This window comes from Oncorhynchus nerka, linkage group LG7 (assembly GCF_034236695.1).
Source record: "Oncorhynchus nerka isolate Pitt River linkage group LG7, Oner_Uvic_2.0, whole genome shotgun sequence".
Classification (NCBI taxonomy): domain Eukaryota; kingdom Metazoa; phylum Chordata; class Actinopteri; order Salmoniformes; family Salmonidae; genus Oncorhynchus; species Oncorhynchus nerka.
Genome location: NC_088402.1, coordinates 56,572,846 through 56,587,421, shown reverse-complemented (window position 1 = coordinate 56,587,421; position 14,576 = coordinate 56,572,846). Strand labels below are relative to the sequence as shown.

The following is a 14,576-nucleotide window of genomic DNA, read 5'->3' as shown; positions in this document are numbered from 1 at the left end:
ACCTTCTCTAATGTTATGGAGGTATGTGTAGACATGATGACGATTATGATGATAAGGATGAGGGTGAGGATGACGATGGTGATAACGGGCAGATAATGAGGTTGATGATTCATCAAGTAAAAAAACATGACCTCAAAACAGATAGTCATGTAAACTAAATCACGATGAGGATGTTCTCAAACAGAAATAGCAGTGGACCTGACTTTTCCTTTAGCTTTCTACAACGGCAGCTGTTGCTTCAGTCTGAAGTTAAGTGACAGATTGTGTATATCACAAACATTCATTTTTACTACAGAACGCTGCACAACGCGCCTATCCTCTGCCGAAAGATCCCGAATCTTGCCTCGCCGATTCCAAAGGGAGCCGAGGGAGAACCGATGCTCAGCGCATAGACGAGAGCCGCTGTTTCCATTTCACCATCGCTTTAACAGCCCTATCATGTTGGTCATTTTCCTAGTTTCCATTATTTAAACAATGACGGAGGCTGGATTCCGAACGACTTGACATGTCCGTGAAAGATATGGTATCTGGGGATTTATCACCGCAAACAAGGATTTTTTTCAATCTCATTAAAGACCAAACAAGGCGGGTACATGTTTAAATATATAGAGCGCCTACAGGCACAGTGTAGGCTACATATTTTCACATAAGATCTGTGAACGGAGAGTCCGCATATACATTCAGTTGGATATGCAAAAGGATGTATTATCACTGAAAAGATAAAGAGAGCTCTTTGCGCTGGAGACTAGAATGGTCGAAAAAAGGCGTCTCTGGTTTTGATGGAGAATCCAACAAGCAGAGCAAGATCCGTAGACCCTCAATAAAAGTGTCTTGTGCTGGAGCCTAATAAGACCACCGTTATTTTCAGAATTTAGATGTATTTACCAGTGACAGGATCCAGTTGATGACATTCACCGAGATATAAGTATTTGAAAACAGCCAACATTGTCAGCAATTCGAATTTACTCATTTGTTCTATTCTGCCAGTGTGATGGGAATTTATTGCTGAACATTGGGAGAGCTTTATGGAAAACCTGAAGACATGACATGCACACGAAAAAAGAGGAAACGATCCTTTTTGTTCTTTAAAACCTGTGTTTATTTAAGAAGTCTGCAAAAAGAGACATTATTTTTGCATTAAGATCCGGCCGATTCTATGGAGGTGACAATACCCTGTATTAATTATTTAATCTATTCTTTATGTTTTCAGTCATTTATCATTGTGGATTATATTTGGAATTGACGCTCGTTTTGTTGAACCCTCTATGCCATTTACTGTTGCTTTACTTGATTTTGAATCCTTATATATATATAATGTGGACCGCAACAAGCTCCCCAAACGGCCTAGAATAAAACCGTAAGCCTTTGTCTCGAGGACAAGTATAATACATGAGGTAAGATTTCCTTTTACCTTCCTATGCCATTTTTTAGTTTCTGTGGTTTTGTAAGTACTCCTAGGCCTCACATTGCCATGTTTTTTTTCCCTCAGGTACCTGGTTAATTCGTTGAAACCCTTGTGAAACCCCTTTTTGTGCCTACAACATAGCCTATACTGTTATGATTCAGGCAGCCCCATGACGCATGCCACAGACGAACTGTAGGCTACACGTAGGCCCTTCTAATCTTCTTGTTATTATAGACACACACACCACTGCAGATTTGAGTGGCCTTTATGTGGTATAGGCCCAATGGTAAATTATAACAGGGAACCGCATTATGGACACAGGCAGGGAGGTAGAAGAGGCCGATATCCATCGGTGGCTGTATATTATTCACTGGGCGAATGTCCATTATGACAGCATCGATACAGGTTATCTATCCATTTGCAAATGCGATGCAACTGGGGTGTTGGGGTACCGTCATCAGCCCTCTTTGATGAATTATGATAAACATCCACAACTGTTCGTGAATTTTGACAGGATCGGAGCTGGTTGAACACTTCACATGACACAGCCTACGATATGCTCTAGGCCTATACGCAATTGTTTATGCATTTCTTTGAATTCAAACATGACGCGTCAAGCACAACACTACCCATTGTTCACGATTGTAAATAAAGTATTTTCCCCGAAGCCCCGGATGCGTTAATTCATATTCTAAAATCGTTGTTTATAATTGCATTCTGTCGGTGTTGAACAGTGTCAGAGTGATTCCGGAACCTTTGGTTGGTGAATTCCGCGTCGCCTCCTCCCACCGCGACCACGGCAGCGGTACTCGATTGCTGTTGCTATCCAGTTCTTGGCAATGGCTCAGCCCTCTATCACCAACCAACTCCCATTTCTCCAGGCCCCTCCCTTCATGAGCCATCGCTTCTCGGTATTCCCATGAAGCTCTTAGGATACGGCCTAAATATCCCTATCCCGTATATTCATTTAGCAATCAAAGTGACATACACGTGACGATGTAATCTTCCTTCTCAATGTCTTTGTTTTACTGTAGGCCTATTTTCCATCGTTTGAACACTTTTTCCACTCACCTGTTTGTAGAAAGGGGTGTGGTATCATTTGACACTTCACATGATGTAATTATGGTCATAGACATACTCTATTTAAGCATTCACTACGGTTACATTTGTGAAATACTATAATTTACAACAGGCACTGTGGCACCTGATATATCACGTTAGTAGATAGACCAACAATAGATAGATAGATAGAGTCGCTGAAGTCTACACACCCTTTGCACTGCCTTCACATTTGGCTGCCTTTACAACGAAATCTTAAAAGGTAGTACAACACAGTTTGAGCCATTTTTGACAAAAACGATAGATATACAGTATGTTGCCCTAAGAGTTGTGTGCAAAGTCGGTATAATCTTATTTACAAAGATTCATAGCTGTAATGGCGGCCAAATGTGCTTCCACCAAATATTAAGTCTGGGGTGTGAAGACTCAGCAATCAAAGCATCTTCGTTTTTATTTTATTCATTTGAAAAGTATTCCATAATTTTTCTTCCACTTTGGAAATGTGGAGTAGGTTGTGTACATCAGTAGATGTAATTAAGGTAGCAAACAGACATGATCAAGTCTTGCCATATACTTTTAAGCTGATTTGAGTCAAAACTGTAACTAGGCCACTTGGTAAGCAACGCCAATGTATATTTGGCCTTGTGTTTTAGGTTATTGTCCTGCTGGAAGGTGAATATGTCTCCTGGTGTCTGTTGGAAAGCAGACTGAACCAACAAATTCACCTTTCAGCGGGACAATAACCTAAACCGCAAGGCCAAATATACACTGGCGTTGCTTACCAAGACGAGATTGAATGTTCTGGAGTGGCATAGTTACAGTTTTGATCCAAATCAGCTTAAAAGTCTATGCCATTTCCCAACAGGTGCCCTTCTTTGCAGGCATTAGAAAACCTTGGTCATTGTGGTTAAATCTGTTTTTGAAATTCACTGCTTGACTGAAGGACCATACAGATAATTGTATGTGTGGGGTACAGAGATGAGGTGGTCATTCAAAAAATCATGTTAAATACTATTATTGCACACAGTGTGAGTCCATGCAATTTATTATGTGACTTGTTAAGCATATTTTTACTCCTGAACTTATTTAGGCTTGCCATAACAAAGGGCTTGAATACTTATTGACTCAATATATTTCAGCTTTTCATTTGTAATACATTTTTTACAAAAAATCTAAATAAATAATTCCACTTTGACATTATGGGGTATTCTATGTAGGCCAGTGCCACAAAATCGCAATTTAATACATTTTAAATTCAGGCTGTAACACAACAAAATGAGGAAAAAGTCAAGGGGTGTGAATAGTTTCTGAAGGCACTGTATGTCTTCAAAATAGCATTCACAAATGTACATTACAACAGGCACTCTATATTGAGTTAGATCAACAATAGCTATATACAGTTGAAGTCGGAAGTTTACATACACCTTAGCTAAATACATTTAAACTCAGTTTTTCACAATTCCTGACATTTAATCCTAGTAAAAATTCCCTGTCTTAGGTCAGTTAGGATCACAACTTTATTTTAAGAATGTGAAATAATAGTAGAGAGAATTATTTATTTCAGCTTTTATTTCTTTCATCACATTCCCAGTGGGTCAGAAGTTTACATACACTCAATTAGTATTTGGTAGCATTGCCTTTACGTTTTTTAACTTGGGTCAAACGTTTCAGGTAGCCTTCCACAAGCTTCCCACAATAAGTTGGGTGAATTTTGGCCCATTCCTCCTGACAGAGCTGGTGTAACTGAGTCAGGTTTGTAGACCTCCTTGTTCGCACAAGCTTTTTCAGTTCTGCCCACAAATTTTCTATTGGATTAAGGTCTGGGCTATGTGATGGCCACTCCAATTCCTTGACTTTGTTGACCTTAAGCCATTTTGCCACAACTTTTGAAGTATGCTTGGGGTCATTGTCCATTTGGAAGATGCATTTGCGACCAAGCTTTAACTTCCTGACTGATATCTTGAGATATTGCTTCAATATATCCACATAATTTCCCTCCCTCCTCATCTATTTTGTGAAGTGCACCAGTCCCTCCTGCAGCAAAGCACCCCCACAACATGATGCTGCCACCCCCGTGCTTCACAGTTGGGATGGTGTTAATCGGCTTGCAAGCCTCCCCCATTTTCCTCCAAACATAATGATGGTCATTATGGCCAAACAGTTATATTTTTGTTTCATCAGACCAGAGGACATTCCTCCAGAAAGTACGATCTTTGTCCCCATGTGCAATTGCAAACCGTAGTCTGGCCTTTTTTATGGCGGTTTTGGAGCAGTGGCTTCTTCATTGATGAGCGGCCTTTCAGGTTATGTCGATATAGGACTCATTTCACTGTGGTTATAGATACTTTTGTACCTGTTTCCTCTGGCATCTTCACAAGGTCCTTTGCTATTGTTCTGGGATGATTTGCACTTTTCGCAACGACATACGTTCATCTCTAGGAGACTGAACGCGTCTCCTTCCTGAGTGGTATGACGGCTGCGTGGTCCCATGCTGTTTATACTTGCATACTATTGTTTGTACAGATGAACGTGGTACCTTCAGGCGTTTGGAAATCCTCCCACGGATGAACTAGACTTGTGGAGGTCTACATTTTTTTTCTGAGGTCTTGGCTGATTTCTTTTGATTTTCCCATGATGTCAAACAAAGAGGCACTGAGTTTGAAGGTAGGCCTTGAAATACATCCACAGGTACACCTCCAATTGACTCAAATGATGTCAATTAGCTTATCAGAAGCTTCTAAAGCCATGACACATTTTTGGGAATTTTCCACGCTGTTCCGACTTCAACTGTATGTGGTTGAGGGTCACTTGTCTGTGTCAATAGCAGAAACTCACATTTGTTATAGTCTAATAGTTGGTAAATTAATAGAGGAATATTTTTTTTATAGTAGCCTACACTATTGGTGCCTCCCATTCAAGCACCACCATCCTTGTAGGACTATGTCCTATGATGTTTGAATGAATTAGTCTGTTCCAGAGCATTATATTGAGATAAATAATCTATAATCCAAATATAAGGCTCTGGACTATTAGATGTGACATCATGTGACATGGACCTTGGTGGATAGAACATTAGAATAGGCTGTAAGAAGGCCTACTGTTGGTAAGGCGCAACAAACGCAAACAAGTAGTATATGGATGTTTGATTTGAAGAACGGGGTAGGCCTAGTTCAGGTATCCTTTCATTAACTAGCAACACAAAACTGTGACATTGCTTTGGTTTAGAAACAAACAAAACAATCGCAAGTCCATGGAGTGTAATTCTCATGACTGATTTGGTGAGCCCATTTTAAAAGAATATCTGAAATATTATAACACAGCAAGAAATTAAAACTAGATCCTTACATATGAGAGATTGTGCATGAAAGACAATTAACAAGAATGTAGGCCCCGTTTTTGCCATATTGAAATTGGTTTAATGTACATTTAGCTAGGTATTTCAGTTCTTATTCATTAATAGTTGTGGCCAAATATATTGGCACCCTTGCACCTTCGTTAAATAATTCCCTAGTTCTTCTACAGGGAGGTTGCTTTGCTGTCTCTGGTATTGGGGACCTTGAATGTGCGCAAGGCATCATGATATCAGCAGATTATCAGGTGAGTCCAATGTTCAACACAGTGTCCAAAAACGGGGTCTCCATTGAAGGCTGTGTTCTTCCAGTAGGACAACGAGCCCAAACACACATCAAAAGAGCACCCAGGAATGACCAGCGAATAGTCCAGATCTGAAAACAGCAGTTGGTGGAGGGCAGCCCTCAAATACTGAAGTAGAGCAGTTTGCTGCTAAAGAGTGGGCCAAATTGCCAGTAGAAAGGTGCAGAAAGCTCATTGATGGCTACACGAAGAGTTTGTCTGCAGTTATCTTGGCCATAGGGTGTGCAACCAAGTACTAGGTCCGGAGTGCCAGTCATTCTGTCCTTGCTATTGTCTGTATTTTAAAAATTAAAATGGTAAACTTAGGTTTACAAAAATACAATTGGTTCTGAAATGTTGAAAATCTAATAACAAGGTGTGGAGACAACACTGTTTTTCTATTTAAACTTATTTTAGAAGAAATAGGAAACTATTTAAGAAAAGTGCAAGGGTGCCAATATATTTGACCGCAACTGTATCGGTGTTGCTGTTCAATAACATGGGTGTTATTTTGAATGAAGGAGGACTGGGGTCACCAAGGAACACTGGGACACGAGGAACTGCGGTAGCACTTCGTAATAACTAAGGTATGCTTAGAAATGATTCTAAATGTGTATAATGATTGTACTCTATGTATAAATTATTCATGTTTATTAAGAAGGTTATTCTAAAGTGTTATCATATACTGTGAGAACTAGCTATGGGTGCCAAATTTCAGGCCATAATATTCATTTGAAAATACTTACCAAGTATTTAACTGGTTATTCTGTCAAAGTAAATCTTGCCAAAACTATTGTGATGGTAACACACTAACAGCTTTTTACACATTTCATAAATGGACAAAAGACACTGAACGTGGCAAGCTACATTTGCCATTGTTATTACAAAGCACAAGAAAATATAGACTAGAACTTATTTATCCATCCAAGGATGGAAATTAGTCTTTGGTATCATCAGTGAACTATGCGCTTGACACACCATACTCTACATAAACACATACAGGGAGTATATAATAATAATAAATACATACAGCAGGCTTATTTATACACATTCATACCTGACCTCTAACCTTATTGTACCTTTGGATACAGAGTAGCTAATACAACATCTTTCTGCTCCGATTCATATTCTCCACTAATAACTGAACACAACTCAGTTTATTTCAGTGTTACTTTCATTGGCCTTCTCATCTTTTATGCGTGCCTCAGAAAAAATGAAACCATCAGTATTCTCTACACAATATTCTAGACATTTTGGGCCGGTTTCCCAGACAAAGTTTAAGCCTTGACTTAAAAGCATGCTCAACTCGAGAATCTCCATTTAATTCACTTTTTACTCCTGGACTAGGCTTAAACTGTGTCTGGGAAACTGACACTTTAAGTTTAGTGTCAGTATGTCACTGCTGGAAGGACTGTGTTGGTGGGTGTCTAATTTGTTGCTGATCATATCTGAAACTTTCCAATGCCCCCACTATTCCTCACAACAGTTCTTACAGTCTTATACACACACAAACGCACACACAGCATAAGGCAGAGTTGTCCTGTAGCTTAGCAACAAGCTGCTGTAATTACTGTGACAGAAATACATTAGTATGCCTGCGCTGAAACAATGGGCCTGAGCCCTTCTCTTTTTGGCTCATACTCCATAATCATCACCTGTGCATTCCCCGATCACTCTCGAAGCGTTCATCAATACAAATGAGGGTGGTGGCATGGTCAATACAGATTGACTCCACTCACACTCATATACAAACGCGCACACACACCTACGCATGCACACTACTGAGCTATCAGACATACTGTATATCTCATGTGTCACTGTGCAATGAAACCTCTTTTGGAAATGCCTCGTCAGTGGTCCCCAAAGTGATTGCACCTATGAGGCTTCAGCAAGAAAATCCCGTTTGTTTTTTCTCCCCGATCTGCTTCACACACACCAACCCTCATACACACAGAGAATCCCTCCCCACACTCTCTCTCACACACACACACACACAGAAAAAGGATATAAGGTGTTGTAGCCTAGCAACAAGCGAGGTAATTACCGTGACAGACTAGTTGCTGGCAGGCCATGTAGCGTGTAGAGAAAACAGCTGATCTGATTGGTGCTAAGGGGGAAGGAGAAGATGTTCCACAGCATGCTACAGCAGATGCCTATGTGAGCCCTGTTTCGCCCATTGGAAAAACAATTGATTGATTCCGTGGGACAAATGATTTGTGTAATACTGAGGATGATGTTTTCAGACTTGAACGTCTATCTCCACTATTATGACAATCGATTCTGTATTATGTTTGAAGATAGGGGCTTTAGTACAATGTATTCATGTTGTTAACAACAACAGGCAGGAACTTTATTTTGGGATAAACCCAGATGGGATAGACTTAACACATTTTTCATCTTTATGTGAAAAACATATGTTCTTATTACCGTGTACTTTGTCTGTAATTACAGATAGTTACATGGTTGGGGAGGATGGCCACATTTCTTTCACATTTCACACTCTTACCTAACTGCATATTGGCCTAGCGCAGTTAGGTAATCACTGGATATAATAACCACCACTTCCTGGAAATGCTTTCTGATATAAAAAAACAACTGATGCTTTTTGCAGCCAATGCTGGAATCATAAAAGCAATGTATTGTAATATTAGAAAAGCCTCAAGTCACACACGTGAAGTCACAGCTCTCATATTTAACCTTATACGGTATATTCCCTGCAAATGCTTACACTGTATTATCCCCCAGTGATGTCAGACCAGGATGCCCATCCAAACTTAATGCTTATTGTTCATACTTCCTGTTTACAGGAGCTGACGCTGTAAGAACAAGAGGCACCGAGGGGTAGCGCTACAGGAAACGAGGGGCTCAGTGCAAAATGGGGCAATGCAGAGTGAAGCACTCTGGTTCCATGTGAGCACCAGAGAAGAGGCAACCACGAGGACGAACGAAAGGGCAGCTGGAGGAGGAGGAGGTGGCGGTGGAGAGAGGGAGAAGGAAGAGGGGTGGATTTCAGGAGAAAAGAGGGCTTGACACGGGAGCCAAAGGGATGGCCAATGGCAACGAGAGCAGCGAGGGGCTTGGCGGTCCCATGGCTGCAGTGGTGGCCACGACGGGAGGAATGGCAGTCGGGGGCCCATCGTCGGTCGTGTCCACATACATCAAACTGGTCCTACTGGGTCTGATCATCTGCATCAGCCTGGTGGGCAACCTGGTGGTGTCTCTGCTGGTCCTCAGGGACCGGGCCCTGCACAAGGCCCCCTACTACTTCCTGTTGGACCTGTGCCTGGCCGACACCATCCGCTCGGCCGTCTGCTTCCCCTTCGTGCTGGTGTCCATTAAGAACGGCTCGGCCTGGACCTACAGCGTGCTCAGCTGCAAGGTGGTGGCCTTCATGGCCGTGCTCTTCTGCTTCCATGCCGCCTTCATGCTCTTTTGCATCAGCATGACACGTTACATGGCCATCGCCCACCACCGCTTCTACTCCAAGCGCATGACCTTCTGGACGTGCGTGGCAGTGGTGTGCATGGTGTGGACGCTGTCAGTGGCCATGGCCTTCCCACCCGTCTTCGATGTGGGCACCTACAAGTTCATCCGCGAGGAGGACCAGTGCATCTTCGAGCACCGCTACTTTAAGGCAAACGACACACTGGGCTTTATGCTGATGCTGGCCGTGCTGATCTTGGCCACGCACGTGGTCTACATGAAGCTGCTGCTCTTCGAGTACAAGCACCGCAAGATGAAGCCTGTCCAGATGGTGCCAGCCATCAGCCAAAACTGGACCTTCCACGGGCCCGGCGCTACCGGCCAGGCAGCAGCCAACTGGATCGCAGGCTTTGGCCGGGGCCCCATGCCACCCACCCTGCTGGGCATCCGGCAGAACTTGCACAACCAGAACCGGCGCCTGCTGGGCATGGAGGAGTTCAAGGCAGAGAAGCAGCTTGGCAGGATGTTCTACGTGATCACCCTGTTGTTCCTGGTGCTGTGGTCGCCCTACATAGTGGCCTGCTACTGGCGGGTGTTTGTCAAGGCCTGCACCATACCGCACCGATACCTCTCCACCACCGTATGGATGAGCTTTGCCCAGGCAGGGGTCAACCCCATCGTCTGCTTCTTCCTCAACAAGGACCTGAAGAAGGGGCTCCTGGCCCACCTGCCAGCCTGCTGTAGGACTAAACCTCATCTGCCCCGAGAGCCTTACTTTGTCATGTGAGGGGGACGGTGGGCGGTTGTTACCTGGGGAGGGTGTGGAGGGGCGGTGGCAGGGATGTCTGTGAGTGGTTAGGATGGCATGAGGGACCATTTTAGTTGTTGTGGCCTTTGATTTAAAAAAATTGTCTTTCCTTTTTTATAAATGGCCTTGGTCAGGAAACAAATTTAAGAGGGATTCCTTCTACACACAGACAGAATACAAGACTAAACCAACAACTCAAACAGTCTATCTCAGATGCATGTTTGTATTCTTCATTTTAATGTGGAACCTATGAAACTGGTAGGCAGTCTTTAAACAGGCGAGGCCAAGATAATGATCATTCTGGGCCTGCTATTGTGAAAGAGATTGAAGTGAGGGTGACAGTTTTTCTGTAGGTCTGGGCCTGCTATTGTGAAAGAGATTGAAGTGAGGGTGACAGTTTTTCTGTAGGTTGTGGGGACAACCTGGTCATATTTCTCAGTCACTCCCTCGTCTGTTCTCTCAGACCACAAATATCAGATGGTCCTCTGACAATTTGCTAGTGAATGACTAATAGGAGAGTGTTCTAGCACTGCTTCCTTCCTTCATCCACTTGAATCAAAGGCATCATTAATACAGTCAAACAGAGAAATGATGAGTTTTGTACAAATAGCATATTCAGGCACTGTTGGCTTCATTTGGAGTTTATTTGGGGTTTCTATTACATTCTAATTTGGTCTAACACTTCAGATGAGTACACTATTGGATATGTGAAAATGTTAAAAGGGCTGCCATCGACAACAGTTTGATCTTGTGTTCATTAGCGTTTAACAGAAATGAGCAGATAATAATTGTGAAGTGCTAATAGGCAGACAGAATTATGAAATGCATGTTAAGCTGATATGTGTAATCACATGATTTCTGAGGATAACTTAAACAGACCAATGCCCCAATCAGTGACAAACTGAGAACTTGAGACCACACAAAAATCTATGATAAATTGACAGAAAATGCTCCATGCTCTTGCCAAATTCCTTTTGCTGTAGGTGGTATTGTTGCAGATGACTGAACCTTTGAATTTTTTTCCTTCAATCTGAAATTGTTTAAAAAGACAGTTGATAGAAAATGTTCATAAAACCTAAACCAGACTGTTTAGACCTTCAGATAGGATAAAGTTCATCACTTCACATGAAGGTCTTTGTAGAGAGGTGGGGGAAAATTCAGCCCATTTATATTTTTGCACACATTGAGGAATTGATGATAAATCCTTTTTTTTTCTTAACATGATTTAGACTTGAACCAGAATGCTAACTAAGTGTAGGCCGGGACACAGAGATTGTAATATCTTAAGTGAATGTCAAGCAGAGGTCTGGAACATGATACTATCCCTTCGTGGGTACAAATGTACATTTATTTTAGTTTTCAAAATGCTCTAATGTTGTCTGCAAACAATAACAACAACAAAAACTAACAATAACAATGAAGCTACAGATAACTGAATTGTTATTTCTATTATCTGCATTATGGCCTTACTCTTCGCTCTCTCTCTCAAAAAAAAAGGTTTGTTTATAACCAATGCAAGAAAGAGTTGACAGCTGTATGCCTCTATGTGTTAAAGTAATAAACATAAAGAGATTATTCCAACTAATGGGGAAACACAAAACTGTGTAATTAATTATTTTCGGAGGACACATCTCTCCCCCTCGCAACCATAAAAAAAACACCAGTCAAAAACTTTAACAAGGATGGTAATAAAGAAAGAACGCTTGCCAAATTGTAACACAGGAGTGTGCAATTGTGTGTAAAGGACAGAGGAAACTTTAATCCAACATCGACAATTAATGGAATTAACAAAAGCCCTTCCTGGATTATTGTGGATTTATTTTAGACTTTTTGTTGTTTCTTTTCTTATCAGTCAGTGGGGGGGGGAGGGGGGGCTGAGGCTGGTGTTGTGTATTGATCTGTGAAAACAAGGATTAAAAAAATATGTGTGGATTTTGGGGTTGGTTGTTGTTGGGGAGGTAAGGAGGGAGACCGGGCGTGATTTTTTGATAAGCAGAAATGCCTGACAGTGCTTTTTTAGTTGCTTCAGGCACACTATCTTTTGTAAATGATCTATGACCTCCGTACTATTTAATGTGTATTATATGGACAATGGACTGACTTGGAATTGAGGGGGGGGGTTCCTGGTCATCGCATTTTTACAACACGTGTGTGTGAGTGTTTCTGTACGCAAGTATGAATGTGCGTATGTTTAGAGGCTAGAGGGATGAAAACAAAGGACATGTGGGAAATAGGAATGGCCAGAAATGTTGCATTTTGAAATGACACTCCTGCAAATGCTTATTCAGTCTTTTTCATCCTCAGCCTGTTCCTGACACAGAGAATTGAATGTGCTAAAACCAATGAGGTTCATTCAAAAAATCTGAGGCGAGTGTCTTCTTAAACCATTCAACTGCAGAGCCTCAAGAGGTAGCCCATAACATTTTATACACATGCAGTTCCTCTAAATTGGACTACAGAGCCTTCTATCTCAATGGAGATTCTGTTCTTGTATACATGTATGGGAATATGAAGGGTGAAGTCCGTTTGAGCTTGTGTCTTGGGGCGAGTGGTTCTATCCACATAGCTTCTATGATTATTGCACTCTTATTAAGTTCCAATGTGTCTCAGTGAAAGGAATAACTTTTATACATGATCCTGGCTTGGGGTTTAAATTTGAAATACACTGAGTTATGTTGGTCATAGAACTAACATTCTAATACATTTCTAATGTCTGCCTCTTCTGTAGTGTTTTGACTTTGCAAAAGCCCAAAGCCAGCCAAAACCCAATTTGACATCTGAATGTCTTATTTAATAACTCACTGATTTTACTGTATGTGGAGAGACTACATTATGGATGAAAAGAAATGTAAAGACAGAAAAAGCTGTCTCAGAGACATGTGCAACCACAGTGTTATTATACATTAAATCTATGAAAAGACAAGACTCGTAAGGATAGTCCTGTATGTCTCTGAATAGTGGAACAAATCCTGAATCTCAGAACTGAAATACTTTTGACTTTGCCCTTTAAGCTGAACCACAAAATGTCAAAGCTCACGAAAAAAAATCTGCAGTTGAATATCAAATCTAAAATAGCAGAGGTTTGAAGGATACCTATGTAAATGTCTTTGGGCCCCTACATATCTTGGAAGTCAGAGGGTGTGGTTTCCATATATTTTCTGTATTATATAAAAAATAAAAACTGCCTGAGCTGTTTAAGCACGTCTCTGGCCATTTATGATTTTTTTGTCATTGGTTTTTGTAATGAAAAATTAATTTCCTTTGAAATTATTGACAGATTGCAATGACTAAACGTAACACATTCCTTATGTGCAGCAGATAAGAACACATTATCTAAAAGTTAGGAGCTTGTAACAAAGTTATTCTATGCTGTGAATACAAACATAAGACACCCAAATTCGCCAACCAGTCGTCGAGACATGGCTCCGGTTATAAAACATTGTCAGCTACAGGTAACTGACAAAATAAAAAGGTAACACCAACATAAAGTGTATTTATAGACACTATACACCACGAGCAAGAACAGCTTCAAAGAATCTTGGCATAGACCCTACAAGTATCTGGAACTCTATTGGAGGGATGCGACAAATTCAATAATTTGGGTGTTTTGTTGATGGTGGTGGAAAACACTGTCTCAGGTGCTGCTCCAGAATCTCCCATAAATGTTCAATTGGTTTGAGATCTGGTGACTGAGACGGCTTTGGCATTTGGTTTACATTGTTTTCATGCTCATCAAACCATTCAGTGACCACTCGTGCCCCGTGAATGAGGGCATCGCCATGATAGCCAAAATAATGGCCTGCCCAGCATTTTTAATTGCTTAATAATTATCTCAGGAACCACACCTGTGTGGAAGCACCTGCTTTCAATACAACTTGAATCCTTAATTTACTCAAGTGTTTCCATTATTTTGGCAACATACTTTTATGTTGCACCTCACCTGGGGTATTATTGATAGCATTTTTTGTGGGTATTGGACTCACAATTGTTTTTAGCCCACGCAACAGAAAGAGGACATAACCCCACCCCAAAAGTATGATGTCAAAGGGTAACAAGATACCATCTTGTACAGTTAATACATTTAAAGGCAGTAAATATACGGTCTTCCTTTCCCATGCGTTATCCATCTTCATAAGGTCACCAAGTTGCAAAGAGTTTACATAGCCCCAGATTAGCCCACTTGTGGAAAGGTTGGAAAGAGGCTCATGATCAGCTTGCAGAACCGTCACATTAATTTCAACTTTTGAT

The 14,576-nt window shown here is 41.3% G+C and overlaps 1 protein-coding gene across 2 annotated transcripts; it reads left to right on the top strand.

Moving 5' to 3' along the window:
• Positions 1-224: 224 nt before the first annotated feature.
• LOC115132022 (probable G-protein coupled receptor 173) lies at positions 225-13,531 on the top strand. 2 transcript variants are annotated; one of them, XM_029664200.2, is made up of 3 exons: positions 225-1,394; positions 6,619-6,684; positions 8,905-13,531. In XM_029664200.2, the coding sequence occupies exon 3, from the start codon at positions 9,144-9,146 to the stop codon at positions 10,305-10,307; it is 1,164 nt and encodes a 387-aa protein (XP_029520060.1). In that variant the 5' UTR covers positions 225-1,394; positions 6,619-6,684; positions 8,905-9,143; the 3' UTR covers positions 10,308-13,531. The 2 variants fall into 2 exon arrangements, with proteins under 2 accessions (XP_029520060.1, XP_064876727.1); XM_065020655.1 differs by lacking the exon at positions 225-1,394 and having other exon boundaries at positions 6,515-6,684.
• Positions 13,532-14,576: the final 1,045 nt, after the last annotated feature.